Raw genomic sequence first — 24119 nt, forward strand, 5'->3', positions numbered from 1 at the left:
AAGTCCCGTCTCCTCTGCTGGGTGCCCTTTTGCACCTTCCCTTGGAGCTTTGGTGACATCTCAGGGCAGCAGACCAATCCTGGAGGAAATGGAAACCCCGGAAGGTCCTCGGCAGGATAGGGCAGGGGTGGAAGTGGATGGGGGTGGGGTGGGGGTTGAGAACAGAGTAGAAAGCGGCTCGGTGTCCTCATCTGTCGGGGTCTGTGCTGTCCTGGCCTGCTACCTGGAGAATGCCGCTTGAGTCAGTGGCACCATTTGACAGCTGCTGTGCTTGGCACTGGACTCCCTCCCCCCGGACCCCCATGCCAAGAGTTTGGTGTGTCTTTCCCTCAGGAGATCATCCCCCTGACTGAAGATGTTACAGAGAATCCCTGGATCCTGAGGGGGAGCAGCTGGGACGAGGGAGTTGGGGGGTTGAGCTGGAGAAGCCAACTGCCAGGGACTGACTCTCTTGGTGCTGGGGCAACCAAGGGTGAGCCCTGCTGTGACCCTCACCTTCCAGAACTGAGGCTGAGGTGGGGTCTCCAGGAGGAGACCTCTCTTGGCTCCTCTCTTGGCCTCTTTTGGCCCCTCCCCTGATTTTTGACCCAGAGGAAGGTGAAGGGGCATGAGGAATCCAGACACTCTGACGCGAGGCTCTGTCCTCCTCAGTGCCTCGTTGGCTCCCACACCTCTATCCCCTTAGGCTGTGGGTCCTGGGACAGGGACCTGAGTTCATGGGGGCTCAGAGTTCTCTAGGGAGGTAGCTGCACAAATCAGGAGGGCCTGGCTGGGGTGGGCAGGGTGCTGATGGTGGTCTGGGGCCCGGGGTCAGGAGCTGAGATCTGGAGTAGCTGGTGATGGGGTGTCCAGGTTCACTCCCTGCTGTGACCTTGGGTAGGTCACTCACTTTAGGCAAGTCACTTGGGCAAGTCACTCTGGGCCTTGGTGTTTCCATACAGGACAAGGATCATAATAGGATCTTCCTCCAAGGGCAGAAGATGGTGATAGGTAAGGCCTAGAGAGCATTTAGCTGGGGACCACCTGGAAAGAATGCCCCAAAGCCGTAGCTAAAATTAAAGTCCCTTTCCTGTGACCCCGGGAAGAGAAGGGGATGAAGGAGGCCAGGGAAAAAGGGGGGGTGAGCCTGGGCTGAGGAGGCCCCCAGAGTGGCCAGGATGCAGAGGAACGTGGGAGAAAGTTCCTAGCCACCCCCCGCGCCCCCGGGGAATGGGGTAATGGAGTTGTGGTCAGCTGAATAAGGCCCCCAAAGGTGTCCACGTCTTAACCCCCAGAACCTGTTTTTTTACCTGGCAAGAGAGATTTTGCAGATGTGATGGAATTAAGGACTTTGAGGTGGGGAGGTGATCCTGGATTATGTGGGTGGACCCAGGTACAGTTTTCCTAAGAGAAGAGGGATGCGGTGGTGGGGCGGGGGGGATCAGAGAGAGATAGGAGATGTGGCATGGAAGCAGAGGTCAGAGAGAAAGGGAGAGACTTGGACATGCCACTACAGCTTTGACAAGAGGGAAGGAGGTGTCACAGCCCAGGAATGGAAACCCCAGAAGGAGTGGCCCTGCGATACCTTGATTTCTGCCTTCGGGACCCATTTCAGACTTCTGATCTCCAGATCTATAAGAGAATAAGTGTGTTGTTTTCAGGAGCTAAGTTTGTGGTGATTTGTGACAGCAGACACAGGGAACGAACGCAAGGAGCCAAGGGAGCGACTTACCCAGGACATTTGGTGTGACCGCCACTGAGTGGTGACACGTCTGGCCCACCGCCATGTAGCCCCCCAGAGTGCAGGGGGTAGTGGGAGCCCAGGGGCCCAGCACAAAGAGCTGAGGGTTCTGGGGCTGGATCCACTCGCCACCCCTCATGTCCAAGAGCAGCCGGAACCCCAGATCCCCGGAGCCCCACAGCGCCACCCAGAAAGTCCCCAGATTGACCCTGCTTTTCCCAGTGACTTCCAGGGTTGGGTGGAGAGGATTCAGAATAAACGATGCCTTCCCCTCCACCAGAAGATGGCAGGTGACTTTCTGAGCCACACACCTGAGACAGTTCCCCATCTTTCTTTGGCAGAGCTGGGGCACGAGCGGGACAGTGGCTCACAGGCCCCGGAATACCCAAGGGGCCATCAGGCAGAGGGGGCGTGGCCTGGACGTGCAGTGGGTGCAGGGCGCTGTGACGTGGCGCCAAGGGTCCATTCTGGATCCAGGGGCAGGAGCTTGCCCGGCTGGGCTGCACTGGGCCAAATCAGGGGACTGTAAGTAGGTAGGCATCCCCGCCCCGCGGGGCCATGGTGACCTGGTGGTAACGGAGACAGGAACACGGGGCGGGGGGGGGTCCCCGTGCAGAAGCAGTGGTAGCGTCCTCATGGTCATTGCCATATCCTGAGGCTGCCAGGTGGTTATCTGTGTGCATGTCAGAGCCCAAGTCCCATCAAAGGGGAGGCCTCAGGTGAAACAGTTTCCCACTTTTTGTTATGGTACAAGACGCCTGGCCTCAGCATTGAGACACCAGTTTCCCTCCAGCAGGTATCCCTTTCCAGAGAACTTATAGGGCACCTATTTCCCTCCTTGCACTGGTTCCTGGGGAGCTCAGAGTTTATTTTGCTGGTGCCCGACTCCCCCCGCAGGCCCTGTGTGCTACAGTTTCCTTCCTGGCTTCCTCCTATTTCTCACATCTCTGAACCTGCCATCTGGTGAGGAATCGAAGTGGCCCCCAGATTCAAGAGCCTGTGAAGCCGAGCTACTGGGGTGTCCTGGACCCCATGGGTGGTCCAGTCTGAGGGAGCGACGGGGAGGGGGTAAAGGTGGGCAGAAGCTGAGCTGGGCAGTGTGGGGGGAGGAGGGCATACGGGGGGCGAGGGCCAGGAGCGGAGGGGTTCCAGGCCAGAGCAGGGTTTCCAGGCTGAGGAAAGAGAGGACACCAGGGTGTGGAGGGTCCCCACAAGGTCAGGGAGGGAGGGCTGATCTGGAGGTCACCAGCCATGGCCGCTCCGACCAGAGAGATAGCAGGGAGTGGGCATGGCTCTGTGCCGGAGGAGGAATGGTGGAGGGCCAGGACAGAGGGACTGAGGTTCTAGTGGCCAGACTCCTCATGCCCCAGCCAGTTTTCCGGGAGATGCCCCAGGGAGACTGTGAGCCTCTCCTCTTGGGCTACTTTCCTACCGGGCGCCTAGGATCCCATGCATCTCACCCTGAAAATCCTGGAGAGGCTGCAAATTAAATCTGAGACCAAAAAATAATTAGCAGAGAGCATGATTTCTGATTGACAAAAGGACATTTTATTGAGAGCTGATTGGGTGCTGGGAGCAGGGCTGGGGATGACAGGTGTGACCCCAGGTCTGTTGGGAACATCCCAGTGCCCAAATCAGGGGAGCCCTGGCACCCTCTCTTTGGTCTCAGTCCCTCTGCAGGTTCACCTGTCCTCAAAACTCGCCATCCCACCCCTGAGCTGCCCTGTTCCTGGCTGGCATCAGCCTTGAGACCTTAGAGCTTCTGGAGAAATCCATCTGTCCTCCAGCATCGGTCTGTCTGAGTTCCCCCCCAGGTAACTCTCCCTCGTACCTTCATATGGGGCTTCTGTCTGTCTGGCTGGGTCTGTCTGTCTTTAACACGGTATCCACCTTTCAGGCTCTCCTCCCTTCCGAGGAGAGGCTTCTTGCCTCACAGTCCCAGCCTGTGAGAACCCAGGATTCAGGGAGGAGCTTAACCTTTAACCGGGAGGCCATGGGGAGCCATGGGCAATGGGCCCCAAGACTGCTCGGGGTGGACATGGTCCACACAAGGAGGATGAATATAGGGAGGGAGCAGAGGATGGGCTGTCCTGCTGGCTTACCTTCTATTCTGGAACATTCTCTGGGCTATTCTGGGTAAGAATGAAACTACCCCAGAAGGAAAACTGAGGATTCCTACTAACCCAGAGGCCAGAGGAGATGGTCAACTGGAGAAGCAGCTCTGAGTCACAGCGAGGAGGGGCGTGTGGGGGGGGTCACTGGAACCGGTGCATCCTGTCTCCACCAGGTGCTTCAGAGCAGGAGCAGGCTACAGGGGGTGAGATGGCCAGACAAGAAGCTGAAGCTTCCAGAATGCCAGAGCGATTCAGAACCCAGGCACAGTCAGGACAGTAAGGAGAGAAAAATGCCCCCAAATATCACTCTGGTCCCCAAAGAGAGAGAAGGGGGGAGACTCACCAAGGACGGTCACTTGGGTCCCTGCGCCAAACACATAACACCGTGATACAGTCTTGAACACAAACCCTCTGTCAACCCTGGCAGCACACCCCTTCCCCGCCAAACCCAGGCCCACCTGCAGCTGCTTGGGAGGCTCAAAGTCCAGCCTCCTCTTTGTGGGGGCTGGTCTGGCCCATGGGAGCTTGAGAGGGGGCCCCCTCCCCCCTGCATCTTCAGTTCCTTGTGGGGTGAGCTTCCCCGCATCCCCAGCCATGGAGGGGTCAGAGGGAATGTCTGAGTGACGTATCACATCCCAGGTAACTTCCTGGAAGGAGCTCGGTCTGTGGCTCTGCTTGCTTGGGGAATGTCACCTGGAAGAACTGACAGTCCTCTTTCCAACACAGACATGATGGGGCCTGTGCCCTCTGCTGAGCTGGGGCCCATGGAGGGTTCTGGATGCTACCACACGTCCTAGGCACAGACCCCACGGTTCTGGATGCTACCACACATCCTAGGCACAGGCCCCACATGGCCGTGTGTGCAATAGCACGCATGCGTGTGTACTAGCGTGTGCATGCAACTTGATCGTGCGTGTGTACGTGTCCAGTCTGACTGTGGGACGCGGAGCCTGGACCTGCCATCCTGAGCTAGCTCGCAGCACAGCAGTCTTCCTGGTTCTCAGGGCCGATTCCCAACTCCTAAGAAGGTGAACCAGTTCACAGTCCACAGTTGTCCAGGGTGCAGTCCGGAATGTAAACTTGACATTGACAGTGACTACCCATGGACATTTTGGGTTAGTGCTTGTGGTGGGTCAGTGATGGATTGGACTCTACAGGGTCCCTGCCTCCCAAGGACCTTGAATACAGCTGGAACCCCCATGACACATGTGGGAGGAGGAGCCCTCAGTGGGAGTATAGGATTGAATGGCTAGGGTCAAGGGACTGAGGGTCCTGTAGTGAGTGTGACAGAGATGCCGGTTGGAGGGGCACAGGACAGTGTCACTGGGGAAGCAGGAGCAGGGGATGCCCTATGCTCTACATTGTGATGATAGGGAATGCCCATATGGGGTAGGAAACCGGGGAAACATGGCAATGAGTCGGGGCATGAAGGATAGGAGAATGAGCATCTCTGAGGGGGCTTGTACCAGATGGTGAGGCTCCAGGTCCAGGGAGGAGCTCAGATATTATCCATGAGTCCATGGGGAACCAAGAGCCGTGGGCTTTGGTACTGCCGGTGAGTGATGTGGTCCTCATAAGAAGGGCAAGCGAAGAGACATTCGGGAGGATGGTCTATCTTGGTTCTGCTGTTCAGATCTCCTATTCTGGAATATTCTATGGCCTTCATGGTTGAGAGTAAAACTAGCCCTCCCAAAACTATGAGGATACCTTTTGCAGACTCCTTTCCCCCAAAGGCAAAAGATTGATGATCACCCCCAAAGACGGTTGGGTTTAGGCCGCAAAGTGTTAGAAGCGCAATGAGCAGAGAGCACGATTTCTGATTGAATAAAGGACATTTTATTGAGTGTCGAGCGGGTGCAGCGAGAAGGGCCGGGGTGACCCTGGGGGGAGGGCAGGTCCTCCTGGAGGTCCTGTGGTTCCAGGCCCCCTTGGGTGGGGGAGGGTGTCGGGGACCTAAGAGCACTCTGCGGGGACCACCTTCTTCTCCACGGTGCTCCCCTCATGCGTGACCAGGCAGCTGACGCTGCTGTATGATTTCCACTTGTCAGGCGACAGGCTCAGGTAGCTGCTGGCCGCGTACTTGTTGTTGCTCTGTTTGGAGGGCTTGGTGGTCTCCACGCCGTTGGTGACGGGGCTGCCGTTTGCCTTCCAGGCCACCGTCACGCCGCTGGGGTAGAAGTCACTGATGAGGCACACCAGGGTGGCCTTGTTGGCGCGGAGTTCCTCAGAGGAGGGCGGGAAGAGCGCCACCGAGGGCGCGGACTTGGGCTGACCTGTGGGGAGGGAGGGGCGGCAGGTCAAGGTCAGAGGATTACTCTGTCAGCTCCTACCTCAGTCCTGATGGAGGGGCACGGCTGTGCCAAGTCCCTGGCTTGGGCCTCAGGTGGCCCTTGCTGCCCTGAGGTCAGGTCAGCCATGGGTTGGGTCACTTCCCTTGTGTGGGGAGAATCTGAGTGCCAGAGCCTCCAGTTTCTGGGCCCCTCCACGGATTCAATCTCTCCTCAGGTCACATAACCTTCGAAATCACTCAGTCCACGCCCCGATCTAGCTCTACGGGCCCTGAGACCCTGCTTGCCTGATGAATCTGCCCGTCCTTGGACCTCATTCTCAGGGTGACGTCCCCCAGTTGGATTACCCGGGATTTCCTAGATCTGGTCCGTCCCTGGTTTCAGGGCTCTCTTGCCATGTGAAGAGTAGTGGTCCTGCCCCCAGACCGCCTCACTCCTTCCAGCAGCCTGCCCACATCGCCAGGGATCCCCACCCCGACCAGGGATGCTGGGTGGGGCGGGGCTCCGAGCCCCTGGGGCCGGGTTCCAGGGAGTGCAGCAGATGAGGGGTCCCGTGCAAGGTGAATGTCCAGGTCTGAGGCTGGTGCTGTGTCTGCCCTAAGGGGTCTCCCTGTTCTGTGAAGTTATGCCAGGGGGTCTGTGTGTCCCAGCATCTGAGTGCCGGGTAGGCACCTTCCCTGTCGCCTGTCCCTCTCAGGGAGCGAGAAGCCCAGTACGTGCTCAAGGGAATTTCCAGCCGTGGTGGGAGGGGAAGGGGTGGACCTCTGCTGCCCGAGTGTCCGGGGACCTGTCCCGTTCTTGGTGCCTGACCGTCCTCGTGGAGGTGGGTGTTCCCAGCACCCTGGGCCCCCTTCTCCTCCGAAGCCCTCGCTTCGTCCTTGACCCCTTGTCTTGTTGCTCCGTCCTTGCCTCCTGGTCCCCAGACCAAGGCTCACCTCACTGTGTTCCAGGCAGCCCTCTGGCTGTGATCCCAGGGCCAGGAGCCAGCGCCTGAGCGGCCCCCAGCATCCTCCCCTCCTGCTATGGCCCTGCTGGCAGGCTGAGCCTCCCTTGGCCTTGTCCGTCACCCGTCAGTTCCCCCCAGACTCTTGAAGCCAATAGACCCCGAGGGGGGAGCCCAGGATCCCCGAGTCCAGAGGACAAGGTTCCCATGGGGAGAGAGGTGGACCCACAACGAGGCCCGAGTGTCGATCGGGGAGGGTTTGGGGGCCGGTCCCCAGCAGCTCGGAACAGGCATCTGACAAGATGGGACCAGTGGAGGCACGAGGGACGGACAAGGAAGGCAAAACGTACAGACCCCGCTGACCTTCAGACCGAGCCCTAGTCCGCACTGAAAGGAGAGAAGCTTTCCCCAAACTGTACCCTGGATCCCAAAGAGGAGGGCAAGGGGGAGACTCACCGAGGACGGTCAGCTGGGTCCCGCTGCCGAACACAGCACACTGTGACACAGCCTCGAACACAAACCCTCTGTGAGCCCCTCCAGCCTTGACCCAGGCCCACCTGCAGCTGCTCGAGAGGCCCCCAGTGCAGCCTCCTTGTCACGGGTGCTGGCCTGGCAGATGGGCGGCGGGTGGGGGGGTGGTGGTGGTGGCTGCTGGCACCTGGGGACCTGGGATTTCATGTCCATGGAGAATTCAGAGTCCATCTGTCCTCAGTCATGGCGAGGGGCTGGAGGACGGTCTGGCTATGGCATTGGTTCCCAGCTACCTCCATCCTTAGGGAGGAGCTATGTGTCAGGGTGTCTTTGTGGAAGGGGGGAGCAGGCCTGTTTCACTCAGAGTTGATGGAGCCGGCACCCCTCTGCAGACTGGGAGTCGTGGAGAGGGTCCTGGGTGCCACCACATCCTCAGCACAAGACGCCATGCAGATTTGGGGTCAGCGATGGGAAGTGGGTGGGTGGAGAAGCATGTTCCCCCCCCCGCCGAGCACTCAGATCCCTCCAGAGGGCCCTGAGCACCCGAATTCCTGCCTTTGGCTGGATCTTCCAGAAGCTATAGTGGATGGTCAGTGTTTAGTCCCCGACCTGAGCTGGGGGAGGTCAGACGTCACCCTGTAGGGGTGTGTGGGCTAAATGTCAGCTGGATAGACCTGGCGGGCCCCTGGTGGGTGGGGAGGCGGTCAGGGCCTCTAGCAATTTGACCCGGAACTCCAGTGTGGGAGTCTGTGCTGGCCACCGGAACTGACTCAGGATCACACAGGCCCATGTTCAGCAATCACGCCTAGCACGCAGGACACATACTGAACCCCGGCACTGGACCTTCTTGTGGAGAGGGGGCCCTGGCCCCCAGGAACTCGGCCTGCATTCTGGCCTGGGCACGTCACCCGCAGTGCTCAGGCAGGGGACATGCAGGCCTGGCCACCGTCTTTCTGTGACACGGCGGCACGCTTGGTCGGCACTGCTGCTGTCCTCCCCTGTCTGCCTGCCTCTTCCGGTCCAGATCCTCCCCCCCCCTTCCCCCCCAGGAGCTCAGCATATCTCTTGTCTCACTCCATCTTTGACTGCAATCTCCCTGGCCTTCTCTCTGCCACTGGCTGGGTCTGGTGGGCACTGTGGCGACTGGGTGTTCTTTGCCCAGGTCCCACATGGGGTTCCTGAGTCGTCCCTGTACTCTGGCTTTTCCTGATCTTTCCCCAGACATGCCCACCATTGCAGTGTTTGGATAGATGCCAGTGCCTTTGTGGTGATCATGTGTGTGCATGGGTGTTGGTGTGCATTCGTCCCCGTGTATGTGCATTGGTGTTCTAGCTCAGCTACCATACTTGGCTCCTAAATCGTGGAGTCATTGGAGAGACCTGGTGGCAGCCCATTTCCACAATCTGACCCTGGATTTTTAACCTAGAGGTCCTAGGTGGGTCACCCAAGTAGGAGTGTTGGGCTCACAGTTTGGCTTGGCCTTGGAGGAGTCCTAGAGAGCATAGCTGATGTCTGTCTCCCAGAAAACATGAATACAAGTGGGAGCCGAGAGACAATGTGGGAGGAGGGGCCGCGAGTGTGATTGGGAGTGGGAGTGCCCTGGGTCCTGGCTGAAGGCCCTGTCGTGAGTGTACCCGGGAGAGTCTGTGAGGGGAATACAGCAGTGTCCCCGGGGAAACAGGGGAGGGGGTTCTCCTAAGGAAGGGAGGGTGTTCTAGGGTGTGATGGTGGGGCAGGTCCACATGGGATAGGAATTCAGGGAAATCATGGCACTGAGACGGGAGCCTCTAGCGATAGGGGAGTGAACATTTCATGAGAGGGGCTATTTCCAGATTCTGAGAGGCACTCCGAAGTTATCTGCACACCATGGGGAGCCAAGGTCAGCGAGGGCAGCTGCGCATGGCAATGGGCATGGTGCAAAGAAAGAAAAGAGCATAGAGGGCGCCTGGGTGGTGCAGTCGTTAAGTGTCTGCCTTTGGCTCAGCTCATAATCCCAGGGTCCTGGGATCGAGTCCCACATCGGGCTCCCTCCTCGGCGGGAGGCCTGCTTCTCTCCCTCTCCCTCTGTCCCTGCTTGTGTTCCTGCTCTCGCTGTCTCTGTCTCTGTCAAATAAATAAAGAAATCTTTAAAAAAAAAAATGGAAGAGCATAGAGCCATTGTGAAGGATGGTCTTTAATCTCTTTTCTCCCGTTGGGATTTTGTGTTCTGGAATACCATCTGGCCATCGTGGGTGAGAATCTGGGAGGTCTACCCCTCCCAAAATCATGAGGATGCCTTCTTCAGACTGATTCCCCCCGGAAGCAAAAGATTGATGATCACCCCCAAAGACGGTTGGGTTTAGGCCGCAAAGTGTTAGAAGCGCAATGAGCAGAGAGCACGATTTCTGATTGAATAAAGGACATTTTATTGAGTGTCGAGCGGGTGCAGTGAGAAGGGCCGGGGTGACCCTGGGGCGAGGGCAGGTCCTCCTGGAGGTCCTGTGGTTCCAGGCCCCCTTGGGTGGGGGAGGGTGTCGGGGACCTAAGAGCACTCTGCGGGGACCACCTTCTTCTCCACGGTGCTCCCCTCGTGCGTGACCAGGCAGCTGACGCTGCTGTATGATTTCCACTTGTCAGGCGACAGGCTCAGGTAGCTGCTGGCCGCGTACTTGTTGTTGCTCTGTTTGGAGGGCTTGGTGGTCTCCACGCCGTCGGTGACGGGGCTGCCGTTTGCCTTCCAGGCCACCGTCACGCCGCTGGGGTAGAAGTCACTGATGAGGCACACCAGGGTGGCCTTGTTGGCGCGGAGTTCCTCAGAGGAGGGCGGGAAGAGCGCCACCGAGGGCGCGGACTTGGGCTGACCTGTGGGGAGGGAGGGGCGGCAGGTCAAGGTCAGAGGATTACTCTGTCAGCTCCTACCTCAGTCCTGATGGAGGGGCACGGTTGTGCCAAGTCCCTGGCTTGGGCCTCAGGTGGCCCTTGCTGCCCTGAGGTCAGGTCAGCCATGGGTTGGGTCACTTCCCTTGTGTGGGGAGAATCTGAGTGCCAGAGCCTCCAGTTTCTGGGCCCCTCCACGGATTCAATCTCTCCTCAGGTCACATAACCTTCGAAATCACTCAGTCCACGCCCCGATCTAGCTCTACGGGCCCTGAGACCCTGCTTGCCTGATGAATCTGCCCGTCCTTGGACCTCATTCTCAGGGTGACGTCCCCCAGTTGGATTACCCGGGATTTCCTAGATCTGGTCCGTCCCTGGTTTCAGGGCTCTCTTGCCATGTGAAGAGTAGTGGTCCTGCCCCCAGACCGCCTCACTCCTTCCAGCAGCCTGCCCACATCGCCAGGGATCCCCACCCCGACCAGGGATGCTGGGTGGGGCGGGGCTCCGAGCCCCTGGGGCCGGGTTCCAGGGAGTGCAGCAGATGAGGGGTCCCGTGCAAGGTGAATGTCCAGGTCTGAGGCTGGTGCTGTGTCTGCCCTAAGGGGTCTCCCTGTTCTGTGAAGTTATGCCAGGGGGTCTGTGTGTCCCAGCATCTGAGTGCCGGGTAGGCACCTTCCCTGTCGCCTGTCCCTCTCAGGGAGCGAGAAGCCCAGTACGTGCTCAAGGGAATTTCCAGCCGTGGTGGGAGGGGAAGGGGTGGACCTCTGCTGCCCGAGTGTCCGGGGACCTGTCCCGTTCTTGGTGCCTGACCGTCCTCGTGGAGGTGGGTGTTCCCAGCACCCTGGGCCCCCTTCTCCTCCGAAGCCCTCGCTTCGTCCTTGACCCCTTGTCTTGTTGCTCCGTCCTTGCCTCCTGGTCCCCAGACCAAGGCTCACCTCACTGTGTTCCAGGCAGCCCTCTGGCTGTGATCCCAGGGCCAGGAGCCAGCGCCTGAGCGGCCCCCAGCATCCTCCCCTCCTGCTATGGCCCTGCTGGCAGGCTGAGCCTCCCTTGGCCTTGTCCGTCACCCGTCAGTTCCCCCCAGACTCTTGAAGCCAATAGACCCCGAGGGGGGAGCCCAGGATCCCCGAGTCCAGAGGACAAGGTTCCCATGGGGAGAGAGGTGGACCCACAACGAGGCCCGAGTGTCGATCGGGGAGGGTTTGGGGGCCGGTCCCCAGCAGCTCGGAACAGGCATCTGACAAGATGGGACCAGTGGAGGCACGAGGGACGGACAAGGAAGGCAAAACGTACAGACCCCGCTGACCTTCAGACCGAGCCCTAGTCCGCACTGAAAGGAGAGAAGCTTTCCCCAAACTGTACCCTGGATCCCAAAGAGGAGGGCAAGGGGGAGACTCACCGAGGACGGTCAGCTGGGTCCCGCTGCCGAACACAGCACACTGTGACACAGCCTCGAACACAAACCCTCTGTGAGCCCCTCCAGCCTTGACCCAGGCCCACCTGCAGCTGCTCGAGAGGCCCCCAGTGCAGCCTCCTTGTCACGGGTGCTGGCCTGGCAGATGGGCGGCGGGTGGGGGGGTGGTGGTGGTGGCTGCTGGCACCTGGGGACCTGGGATTTCATGTCCATGGAGAATTCAGAGTCCATCTGTCCTCAGTCATGGCGAGGGGCTGGAGGACGGTCTGGCTATGGCATTGGTTCCCAGCTACCTCCATCCTTAGGGAGGAGCTATGTGTCAGGGTGTCTTTGTGGAAGGGGGGAGCAGGCCTGTTTCACTCAGAGTTGATGGAGCCGGCACCCCTCTGCAGACTGGGAGTCGTGGAGAGGGTCCTGGGTGCCACCACATCCTCAGCACAAGACGCCATGCAGATTTGGGGTCAGCGATGGGAAGTGGGTGGGTGGAGAAGCATGTTCCCCCCCCCGCCGAGCACTCAGATCCCTCCAGAGGGCCCTGAGCACCCGAATTCCTGCCTTTGGCTGGATCTTCCAGAAGCTATAGTGGATGGTCAGTGTTTAGTCCCCGACCTGAGCTGGGGGAGGTCAGACGTCACCCTGTAGGGGTGTGTGGGCTAAATGTCAGCTGGATAGACCTGGCGGGCCCCTGGTGGGTGGGGAGGCGGTCAGGGCCTCTAGCAATTTGACCCGGAACTCCAGTGTGGGAGTCTGTGCTGGCCACCGGAACTGACTCAGGATCACACAGGCCCATGTTCAGCAATCACGCCTAGCACGCAGGACACATACTGAACCCCGGCACTGGACCTTCTTGTGGAGAGGGGGCCCTGGCCCCCAGGAACTCGGCCTGCATTCTGGCCTGGGCACGGCACCCGCAGTGCTCAGGCAGGGGACATGCAGGCCTGGCCACCGTCTTTCTGTGACACGGCGGCACGCTTGGTCGGCACTGCTGCTGTCCTCCCCTGTCTGCCTGCCTCTTCCGGTCCAGATCCTCCCCCCCCCTTCCCCCCCAGGAGCTCAGCATATCTCTTGTCTCACTCCATCTTTGACTGCAATCTCCCTGGCCTTCTCTCTGCCACTGGCTGGGTCTGGTGGGCACTGTGGCGACTGGGTGTTCTTTGCCCAGGTCCCACATGGGGTTCCTGAGTCGTCCCTGTACTCTGGCTTTTCCTGATCTTTCCCCAGACATGCCCACCATTGCAGTGTTTGGATAGATGCCAGTGCCTTTGTGGTGATCATGTGTGTGCATGGGTGTTGGTGTGCATTCGTCCCCGTGTATGTGCATTGGTGTTCTAGCTCAGCTACCATACTTGGCTCCTAAATCGTGGAGTCATTGGAGAGACCTGGTGGCAGCCCATTTCCACAATCTGACCCTGGATTTTTAACCTAGAGGCCCTAGGTGGGTCACCCAAGTAGGAGTGTTGGGCTCACAGTTTGGCTTGGCCTTGGAGGAGTCCTAGAGAGCATAGCTGATGTCTGTCTCCCAGAAAACATGAATACAAGTGGGAGCCGAGAGACAATGTGGGAGGAGGGGCCGCGAGTGTGATTGGGAGTGGGAGTGCCCCGGGTCCTGGCTGAAGGCCCTGTCGTGAGTGTACCCGGGAGAGTCTGTGAGGGGAATACAGCAGTGTCCCCGGGGAAACAGGGGAGGGGGTTCTCCTAAGGAAGGGAGGGTGTTCTAGGGTGTGATGGTGGGGCAGGTCCACATGGGATAGGAATTCAGGGAAATCATGGCACTGAGACGGGAGCCTCTAGCGATAGGGGAGTGAACATTTCATGAGAGGGGCTATTTCCAGATTCTGGGAGGCACTCCGAAGTTATCTGCACACCATGGGGAGCCAAGGTCAGTGAGGGCAGCTGCGCATGGCAATGGGCATGGTGCAAAGAATGAAAAGAGCATAGAGGGCGCCTGGGTGGTGCAGTCGTTAAGTGTCTGCCTTTGGCTCAGCTCATAATCCCAGGGTCCTGGGATCGAGCCCCGCATCGGGTTCCCTCCTCGGCGGGAGGCCTGCTTCTCTCCCTCTCCCTCTGTCCCTGCTTGTGTTCCTGCTCTCGCTGTCTCTGTCTCTGTCAAAAAAATAAAGAAATCTTTAAAAAAAAAAAAATGGAAGAGCATAGAGCCATTGTGAAGGATGGTCTTTAATCTCTTTTCTCCCGTTGGGATTTTGTGTTTTGGAATACCATCTGGCCATCGTGGGTGAGAATCTGGGAGGTATACCCTCCCAAAATCATGAGGATGCCTTCTTCAGACTGATTCCCCCGAAAGGAAAAGCTTGATGATCACCCCCAAAGATGGTTGGGTTTAGGCCGCAAAGTGTTAGAAGCGCAATGAGCAGAGAGCACGATTTCTGATTGAATAAAGGACATTTATTGAGTGTCGAGCGGGTGCAGCGAGAAGGGCCGGGGAGACCCTGGGGCGAGGGCAGGTCCTCCTGGAGGTCCTGTGGCTCCAGGCCCCCTTGGGTGGGGGAGGGTGTCGGGGACCTAAGAGCACTCTGCGGGGACCACCTTCTTCTCCACGGTGCTCCCCTCGTGCGTGACCAGGCAGCTGACGCTGCTGTATGATTTCCACTTGTCAGGCGACAGGCTCAGGTAGCTGCTGGCCGCGTACTTGTTGTTGCTCTGTTTGGAGGGTTTGGTGGTCTCCACGCCCTCGGTGACGGGGCTGCCGTTTGCCTTCCAGGCCACCGTCACGCCGCTGGGGTAGAAGTCACTGATGAGGCACACCAGGGTGGCCTTGTTGGCGCGGAGTTTCTCAGAGGAGGGCGGGAAGAGTGTGACTGAGTGAGGAGACTTCTGCCCACCTGTGAGGCGGAGGAGGGAAGCAGGTCAGAGGGAACGTAGGTAATCCATCTTGGGGTTCCTTGATATCAGCCTTTGTGTGGGTATAGGTTCCTGAGCATCCAATCAGTGCCCCCGTTTCTAACTCTGTGTTGCAGGTACATGCCAGGGAGCGTGGGATCAATTATTCCTCAACTTCCCATCCTTGATTGGGAACTTTGAGTTGGACACCTGCTACCACCCATCCTGAGACTCTCTTGGAACCTTTGCCCTACACAGATCTCCAACTCACTCATGTTCCTACATTCTCTGTCTTTCCCACAGTGTCTGCATGGGGCTCTATGTCTGTCTCTCTGTCCCCCAGGAGATGATGTGAGCTCTCTGACTTCCTGTTGTGTAATCCTGAGGACATTTCTGGCCCAACACTTCTGTGCTCAGGGTGTTAGGGTCTTTGCCCTAAGGGGTCTGTTTTTACTCAGATCTGTCTCTCCTGGGCTATCCTGGATGGGGTGGGAGCTTTGCTGACCATACAGAGCCTGTCTGCCTGTCCTACTGCCTCTGTATTTCAAAGTCTTTTGGCAGCCTTGCCCTCCATCTTCTCCAAATTGGTCTCATCATTAGAGCCTTCGTGTCATATATTCTGCCTTTCTTGGTGGCAGGATGTATGTCTTGTAGAGACTCAGGAGTTTACCTTGTTACATCCCATCTTTGCGTGATACTTTCTCTAGCACCTTCTCTTCTCTGCACTGTCCTCCCTCTTGCGGGCTTCCTTGAGTCCCCAGGCCAGTTCAGGGCTCTGCATTGTAGCCCCTGGAGGCCCAGGTGAGGCCCTGAACACCTGTAACATTCCTGGCCATGGATCCCGTGTCTCACAGCTCTGCGGAACTTATCAGAACCTCTGACCTGTGTGTCCCCAGCCTTGGACCTGAGGGTTCTGGGTCCCTCTAAAGGTGCCAAATGGTCATCCCCCCAATGGTCCTTATTCTCTCTTCCCTTTTTGATGGGGGACCCAAGTGCCTCCCAGACACAAGGATGGAAGAACAGGAGGCCAGAGAGGAGAGGACAGAGCAGAGCACATCTAGGACCCAGCACGACCCTGGCAGAGAGATAGAGGAGTTTCTAGGTCATTCCAACGATTGTTTGCCTCTCAAGTTGTAGGTGAGGGGGTGGTGATGACCAAAGAAGTAAGCAGGAAAGTCTTACAGGGAGGGGAGGAGGTCAGGGTCCCAGAGGCTGGGATCCCGGGTGAAAGCATGACAAAGGCTGAGACAGGACACAAAAAGAAAAAAAAAAAAAATAGCGGAAAATTGCCCAAACGTCTGGGAGAGCAGGGAAGGAGGGAGAAGATGGGACTCACCCTGGACGGTCAGCTGGGTCCCTCCGCCAAATACCAAACACTGTGATACAGGCTCATACAAAAATTCTCCCTGGGAGGCCCTGCCCCACCCACGAGCCCCCCACCTGCAGCTGCGATGGAGGAAGTGGGGGCAATGCTCCAGGCTGGTGTGTGCTCAGCAGTGGTGGGGGGGCGGAACACATCCCCCACCCCTAGCAGATGACAGGACCAATGACCCCATGTGTTCTGCAACAGGATCCTTGGAAGCAATTCTTCCAAAGGAAGTTGGTATCTGATCTGCTGTTGGTACTGCTATCTCCCAGGATTTAAAATAGTTTGTGGAAGGCCTGTGTGTAATTTGAGTTAGGTTCCATGGAATTGAATAGGACATCCCTTCTCTGCATGTTCAAACAATCCCAGTTCCTTGTTGACACCATGAGGTGAGGGCAGAGGATGTCCCCTCCCTCCCAAACCCTCTTTTGCAGGGAAAAGCAGGTTGATCTGGGTTTATGTGCCATTGGAAACTTCCTATGTCCCCAACCATCACTCCAGAGGGCTCAGCTTTATCTTCCTGGGAATGTCCTACTTTGGGACTGTCCTAAGTAAAATCTGGGCTGGTCCTGTAGGACATGCTAGCCTGTGTCCCGGTGACCTTGGGAGCAGCCCCAGGCAATCCCCTGTCTGGTCTCATGTTGGGGAGGGTCTGGTGTGTGACTGCTGCTCTGCTTCTTTCAGAGAGTCTCAATCCCACCTCCCACTAACCAGAACTGGCATCAGTGACTGATTTTGGTCCCGGGGTGGGTAGGCACAGATGAGCTAGAGTATGTTGTCAATCAGAAAGCAGGAGCTTACAGATCTCCTGGGGTCATGTGCGTGTACCCGGGAGCCACCTGAAGAGGCTCTCACTGGACTGATGTCCATATGTGCAGCCACATTGCCATCGTGCACAGAGGACAACCCTGGTGTGATCCGTTTGATCCCAGAGTTTACCAGGTCACCACACAGTGATTATTCAGCAGGAGAGGATGGAGGGAGCAGACAATCTTCTATAAAGTGGGGAACAATAGGGAACAGTTTACATTTCTTCTTTTCCCTAGATATGAAAGGCACCATGGAGAGAATAAAGAGCAGAGCAGATGAAGGCCCTCCCCTCATGGGCATGTGCTTCCCCGCCCTCCCAGGAGAAGGAAGACAGAGAGGAAATACTGCCATGATGCACCCTTCCCATCAGATGGATGGAGTCATTGAACATCCAGGTAGTTAATGCTACCTAGAAGGGTCCACTTGACCTGGGTCCTTTGATGCATAGTAGCCAACTGTTCTGGGTGGTGGTTTTGCCAAGTCCAAGCTGGACCTTCTGACGCCAGAAGTCCTTTGTAGGAAAAGGAAGCAGATTGAAGGTTTCGGGGAGGCTGTGGTGGGAGAGTCCCAGGACCAGCAGCTCAGACCCACAGCCACTACCTTTGAAGGGAAAGTAGAATGATTTGGGAGATCTTACTGACCTAAGGAACCTGAAGACACATCCATCAATGACACTGTCAAATCTTATTCCATAGTCATAAAAGGAAAAGGAAATACCACCAAATAATATTTACAACATATACACTTAACCAGGGATTGATATCCAAATATATGAGGAGTTTCTATAGATCCATAAGAAAATACAAGGAACCGAATGGAAAAATAGACAAAATTATGACTGGTAAATTCACAGTAGAAATAAAATAAGTAAAAAAAAAAAAAAAAAAAAAAGAAAGGAAAAACCACTCACCAATGATCAAATAAACGATTAAACAACAAACATATCCTCATTAATGCTCATCAGGGATGAGCAAATTAAAAAAAACTTCAACAGTATCACAGTATTGGCAAGGATGTAGAGGAAAGGGCACCGTCATTCACTGCAGTGAATATAAGCTGGGACAGCCTTTCAGAAGGACATTTGGGTACCATATAAGAACATTTTGAAAGCACATTCTCTCTGGTCCAGAAATTCCAGTTTTAGCCATTAATCCAAAGTAGGTATTTAAGTGCGCTTCAAGTACACACATAACACATGCACACATATGTGGGTATTTCCATGACAGCATCACTTGTAATTTATATTTTTAAATGGAAACAACCTAAATGTCCATGAATGGGGGAATAATTACATACAGTCTGGTTCAACCAAATGTTGAAGTCTTACAAAGCCATTATAAGAACATGGGAGATCCATACAGATTGAGATAGAAAATGTCAGTAACAGACTGTTCAAAAAGCTAGTTGCAGGACAATATGCAGAGTATGATTCCATTATTTGAAAAATAAATCCCTCCAAATCGAGTAGATATGCACGCGCGCGCGTGTGTGTGTGTGTGTGTTTTCAAGGACATACACACATGGGAGAAGGATTGGAAGTATATCGACCAACCTGACAGTGGTCATCGCTGGAGAATGGGTTTTAGGGTAAGATGTAGATTTTTTTCTTTAATATACTTCTTTACTTAATCTTTTTTTTTTTTTTACAACAAGTACATGTTACTCATATTAAAAATTATTTTAGAAAATAAAAACAAAATATATCTTCCTGTGAACATTTTCAAAAGTATAGAAAATCAGAAAGCAGAAATTTAAATCAGGTGAAATCCCATCAGCCAGAGACACACCACTGACATTTTTCTATATTTTCGGACAGGCTTTTGAAAATGCACACATACTTTAAAAACGCAATTTCAGAAACAGAGTTTTGGAGGCTTGTGTAAGATTCCTTATGATAGATGTTCCATACTGTGGTCACACCCTTTCTGCTGGATATTTAGATTATTTCGTTTTCTCGCACCATTAATAATGTTGAGCTAGCCATTCTTTTTTTTTTTTTTAAGATTTTATTTATTTATTTGAGAGAGAGAGAATGAGAGATAGAGAGCACGAGAGGGAAGAAGGTCAGAGGGAGAAGCAGACTCCCCGCTGAGCAGGGAGCCCGATGTGGGACTCGATCCCGGGACTCCAGGATCATGACCCGAGCCGAAGGCAGTCGCTTAACCAACTGAGCCACCCAGGCGCCCTGAGCTAGCCATTCTTGTTTGTAAACTTTGGTTACATCTTTGATTATTGCCCCCGCCCCCGCCCCCCACCACCCCATGAATTCCTAGAAGTGGAATTACACAATTTAAATAAATAAATAAGTATACTTTAAAAAAATGACTTGCTGCATATTGTTAAAATGGTTATACATTTTAGACTTCTATAGACAGTCCATGAGAGTGCCCATTCCTCCCTGGTCAAACTCTGGTACTTGCTAATTTTAGAAGAGATCTTGGTTCTTGGTACTTGGTCCTTCCTCCCCATCCCCAAGGTGCAAGCTTTGGCCGTTATCCATCCTTGGTCCTCTAATCTGGCCTCATACCAGTCTCCTATCGGAAAACCGTTTTCCAAACACGAATCCGACCCTGACAGTCTGCTTTTAAATCCCTCAACAACTCCTCTGGACCCCAAGATCAAGGACGCAGCGCCTAACACACAACGGCGCAGCGTGGCGCGCATGCTCTCTCCCCTGGCTCCGGTCCGGGAGCGCTCTGCCGCGCCTGCGCACTTCTCTCCTCTCAGCCCAGGCGGCTCCCAGTGCCTCGATTGCCCGCCTCACGCCTCAGTGCCCTTGCATCCGTCAGATCAGTTTGATCTGTCGCGGCGCCTGAACATGACCCCCTTGGTTCAGGCCCACCCTCTTTGGGTCCCCAGGCTGGCCCCTGCAACTATTTATGACTAAGTTGCAGAGTGGACATCCTTGGGGGAGACTCAGCCAAGACCTTGCTTCCCTCTCTAACTGCTTTGCAGACCACCTCTTCTGTTGCACCATTTTGTTTCAACACAGGACACGCTGATGGGTTCACAGTGTTCAGGCCTCGGACTTCTTACAGTTCTGAGACTGTGCCTGTGTGACCTTGGGGAGGTCAACTTACCTCTCTGAACCTCTGTCTTCCTCTGCAAGATGGGGATAACAGCAGGATCTGACTTGGGCTACAGAGAGAGATGTTCTGCCCCTAAAACAGTTAGTGCCTGTGGGCACAACCTGCTCCTGCCTCCCTGTTTCTGTCCTACCCAGAGGACAAGGGTGAGACAAGGGTGGTACTAGTGCAAAATTTAAGGGGTGCTAATAATTCAGTCATCAAGATAAATCATATTTCATACAATATTAAAAGCTAAAAATCAATGCAAAAAAAATCCACGCAGGACAAATATCAACACTTTAAATACAGCCAGGGTCTGCCCCGGCCCCTTCTCTCTGGCTGATTCTTCCTTCACCCTCTTCCCATCACTGCTGCTCTTCTCCTCAGATGCCCACTCCTGGCTCCCACCTCAGGGAGCTCCACATATTCCCACCATGACTCTTTTGGCTCCTTACCTGTCTCATGGGCTTCGAAAGCTGGATAGGCTCCTTCCTGCTGGGGCTCTGCTCAGTGGTGCTGCGCTGGGGACAGTGGGCCATGGGCACCCATGGCCAGGCTTAGTAGCAGTAGGAGCTGGCACTGCCTCGGTCAGGGCTCTGTCCTCCTGGGGGGCCTCACAGCGCACTTGGCCAGTCTTGGGCCTCATCTGCCCTCAGGGTGGAAGCTCCGCTTGAACTTCCTGGAGAGGGGCCCCCAGTCCCTCTTGCTGACAGCAGCTGTCCCAGTATGCCTGGCCCACCTGGCCCTGTCTTCTGCCTGGACCTTCTCTGGTCCCTGCACCCAGTGCCCAGCCCTCTCCAGGGCCCATGGCTGTTACCCCTGGGGGTCTCCCTCAGAGTGACATCTGCTAACTGCCCTGCTGTGGTCCGATCCTGGGCTCCACCTCCTCCCACTGAAGTCCGCCCACAGTCCCTGCCTCTGGGGCCCTGGGTGGGGCATACCTGACCTGCCTTATTTCCCTCTTCCCCAAGGGTGTCCCAGATCTGTCGAGCATCTCCCTGGGGCTTGAAGGGGCCACAGGGAGCAGCTGACTGCCTAGTGGATCAGGAATCACAAAGGCCTGATTCCTTGGGGTGGGGCTGGAGCTAGGGCTTCTCTTCTGACCAGTCCCCCAGGCTGGTCCCTGCACACTCCACTTCCTTGGCGGCTTTGGTCAAGCCTGGCTGTTTCCCCTGTGATCATTTCAGCTTCGCAGCCAGGCAAGGGCCCTGCAGAGAGTGATTCTATATCCTTCACTCAAAGAGTAACAGCAGGCTCAAGAATGTTGAAACCTTCCAGATCTAGGTCACTTCTGTGCCTCAGTTTCCTCATCTGTAAAATGGACACAGTTCCTCAGCAGCAGGGCAGTCATGAAGATGAATGAGAGCATGTGAATGCCAAGCCCCGGATGTAGCAGGTATCCACTGCTAGCCCCTCGGACTTTGGGCTTTAGAGCAACTGTTGGCATGTCCTGGGGGCAGGTGTGCTTGCTTTACAGGTGAACACAGTAAAGTCCAGAGAAAATAAATGCAGGGGCCAAGGTCCCTCTGGGAGTGGGCTGCAGGGTGAGCGAGAATCTAGGAGTGAGCTTGTCCCCTGCATTGCAGCTCTCTGTCCACCTGGAAGGCTCATGCCTTGCTTGCAAGGGAGCCAAGGTTTGGGTTCTGTTGGGCAGGGGGGCAGGGGGGATGGGCCGCACAGGTGCTTTGGGTTGGGGTCCGTTGGAAAGCCCAGCAATATAGTATGTAACTCAATCAGACTGACCGCAGGCGACGGGGCTGACTGCCACCTGGGCTGAGATCGTCTTTCTTGTTTGAGGATGAGGAAATCGATGTTCAAGCATTCTGTGCAGAGGCCTGGCTCTGGCATGGCTCCAGAACATGCTTTGTTGATGACGCCTTTTTTTGCACACGAGGTGGGGCCAGCCTGGAACTGAGGGGTGGGGGTGCTTTGGAACATTTCAGTGCTTTAACCTTTAAGGCTTCCAATCCGGCCGCCTGGAGTGCAGCCCCAAGAGGACAGTTCAATAGGGGGCAGCAGAGACCAGCAGTAGAAGGAGGCTAAACCCCAGAAAAGGCTGGAGCTCTGGAGGGGTTGGCGGGAGGCCAGGGAAAGGCTCCAGCAGTGGGGGCACGTGGGAGGATGCAGAGGCTGGACTCTGGTTCTGCATCTTCCCTGGCGCCCACCTCACCCCTGGAACCACCACCTGGTGGGGGGAGGCGAGTGAATTGAATCACTCCAGTGTAGGGTAGGATCCTGACCTGACTTATAGTTTTGATGTTGTATTCATCATGGAATTCTGCATTCATTGCGATTTCAAAAAATATTGCATTAGATATTATTTATCTTGATTACTGAGTTTTGGGCTCCTCCCTTAAATTTTACACGCCACGACAGTGTCTTACTCTGCTCCCACTAGTCCTGGCTGTGTCTGGAACTCCGGGAAACCTGTTGGGGGCGGGGAGGTTAGGCGGGGGGCGGGGTTCTGGAGTGGGAGTGGCCAGCTCCCTGAGGTTCCAGCCTCAACTGACCAAGTGGGTTGACATTTGCATAGCGGAGCTCTGTTTTTATAGCGACCTATCTTGTTTATAAAAAGTTATTATAAAATAGATAATCACATAATATCGACATCATTTTATTGCTGGACCTTCTCTCCAGACACATCCTTTGATTTTCACTGATTTTATAATATTCTCCCAAATACCCACCCGGATGTTTACTTTTGTTGACAAATAGAGCCGACGGTTACTAACAGAAGCACATCTGAATAGTATCTTTGACAATGAGGACTGGCTTTGCCAATTAGATTACACAGTGGCGCTTCTCCCTGGATTGAATGGTTCAAATCGGCAACACCAAGTTTTGGAGGAAAAATATACCTGAAGCACATGAGAAGATGAAAGCATGTTTCTCAAAAAAAAATATTGTATTTGCGAAGATGCACGATGATTACAGATATTTTAATTTTTTCCCAATCTTTTAAACTCTATCATGCACAAGGGGTCTCTTAGTAACTTCCAGTCAAGTTCCTTGGCGCATATCCCTGATATGAATCTGAGAAAGTGGATGACAAATGGCTGGGTGACACTCCCACCCCCCCCACCCCCCGCGCAGCTGATTCTGGGATGGAGCCAGACTGCAGGAGCTTTACAGGGAGAGTGTTTGGGACCAACCCATGTGCAAGCGATGGGGAGGGGTGGAGCAGGGTGGGCAGAGGGAGGAATCAGCTATAGTGGAGCTTTGCTGTTGGGATGGTCCTTCTCAGCTTCCCAAAGTGGGCCGAGAGGCTGGGTCTTCAGACTCTCACGCTGATCAGCTTTCAGAGGCCAGCTGCCTAGGGGAGGACCATGGCTCGGCTCCGGGTGGCTATCTTCATCAAGGGAGCTGACAGATGAGGGCAGGGCTGTCTGTGTGTGCCTTTCCCAGCAGATGGGGCAATAAGCCCTTCATTCCAGAAAGGGTCTGGTGGTGCATCAAACTGTCTACCAGTTCAAATCCTCTCAAAGGCAGGAGGTTTCCAATTCTTTGCTTTCAGCAAAATTAAAAGTATATGAGGTAGAGCTGCCAGCTGATAGGTCATTGAAAAAAATAATTTTTGAGCATCAACCACTAATGATTTTTGGCACATAATTAGGAAGAAGCTCAGATTTGTGAGAGAAAGTCTATTATAAAACTTCTGTTTATGAGGTCAAGGTTTCTTTGAGTTTCATATAAAAATGAAAGCCAGAACAGAATAGATGCAAGACCTTGCTTCATTCTGGCAGGACATCATATTCATCAATGGATCCACAAATCAACACCATTTAATGATTATCTATGTAAATTTTAATATGTTTATGTAGTTTTGATCACATACTGCTATGAATAATTAAGATGCCAACTCAGTGTGGCAGAAAATAATTTAACGCTCAAGGTCACAGGCTATGAAACTAAATTTTAGAATGTAAACAATGTATATTTTTAGGACAGAGATGTATGGCAGGATAATGAATAAAAGACTCAGGTGTAAAAGTGTATGAGCAGATCAAATTCAATGAGGGGTGTGGAGTGAAAACAAAGTTCAAGATGAGAGAAGAAATGGAAAATTTCCAAATGTTAGAGGAGAATTTTAAAAAAGAGTGGGTTGGTAAAGATACAAATGTAGGCATCCGAAGGGGCACGTGCACCCCAATGTTTGTAGCAGCAACGTCCACAATAGCCAAACTGTGGAAAGAGCCAAGATGTCCATCGACAGATGAATGGATAAAGAAGA

General features: G+C 54.8%; 3 gene segments (V, D, J or C); all 3 read right to left on the reverse strand.

Annotated features, from left to right (window-relative positions):
• Window positions 1-5647: 5647 nt before the first annotated feature.
• Window positions 5648-8425, reverse strand: LOC114204128 (immunoglobulin lambda constant 7-like). The segment is given in 3 exon segments: window positions 5648-6107; window positions 7522-7656; window positions 8362-8425. Coding segments are annotated over 3 exon segments (519 nt in total).
• Window positions 8426-9917: 1492 nt separating this feature from the next.
• LOC114201501 (immunoglobulin lambda-1 light chain-like) overlaps window positions 9918-24119 on the reverse strand; it is a 113950-nt gene continuing 99748 nt past the window's right edge. The window contains 2 exon segments of the V gene segment in view: window positions 9918-10377; window positions 11792-11825. Coding sequence covers window positions 10058-10377; window positions 11792-11825 — 354 coding nt within the window.
• Window positions 14188-17355, reverse strand: LOC148162312 (immunoglobulin lambda constant 7-like). The segment is given in 2 exon segments: window positions 14188-14646; window positions 17230-17355. Coding segments are annotated over 2 exon segments (357 nt in total).

This window comes from Eumetopias jubatus, unplaced genomic scaffold (assembly GCF_037043125.1).
Source record: "Eumetopias jubatus isolate StellerSeaLion01/CBP00866 unplaced genomic scaffold, mEumJub1_p1.0 scaffold_16, whole genome shotgun sequence".
NCBI classification, from domain to species: domain Eukaryota; kingdom Metazoa; phylum Chordata; class Mammalia; order Carnivora; family Otariidae; genus Eumetopias; species Eumetopias jubatus.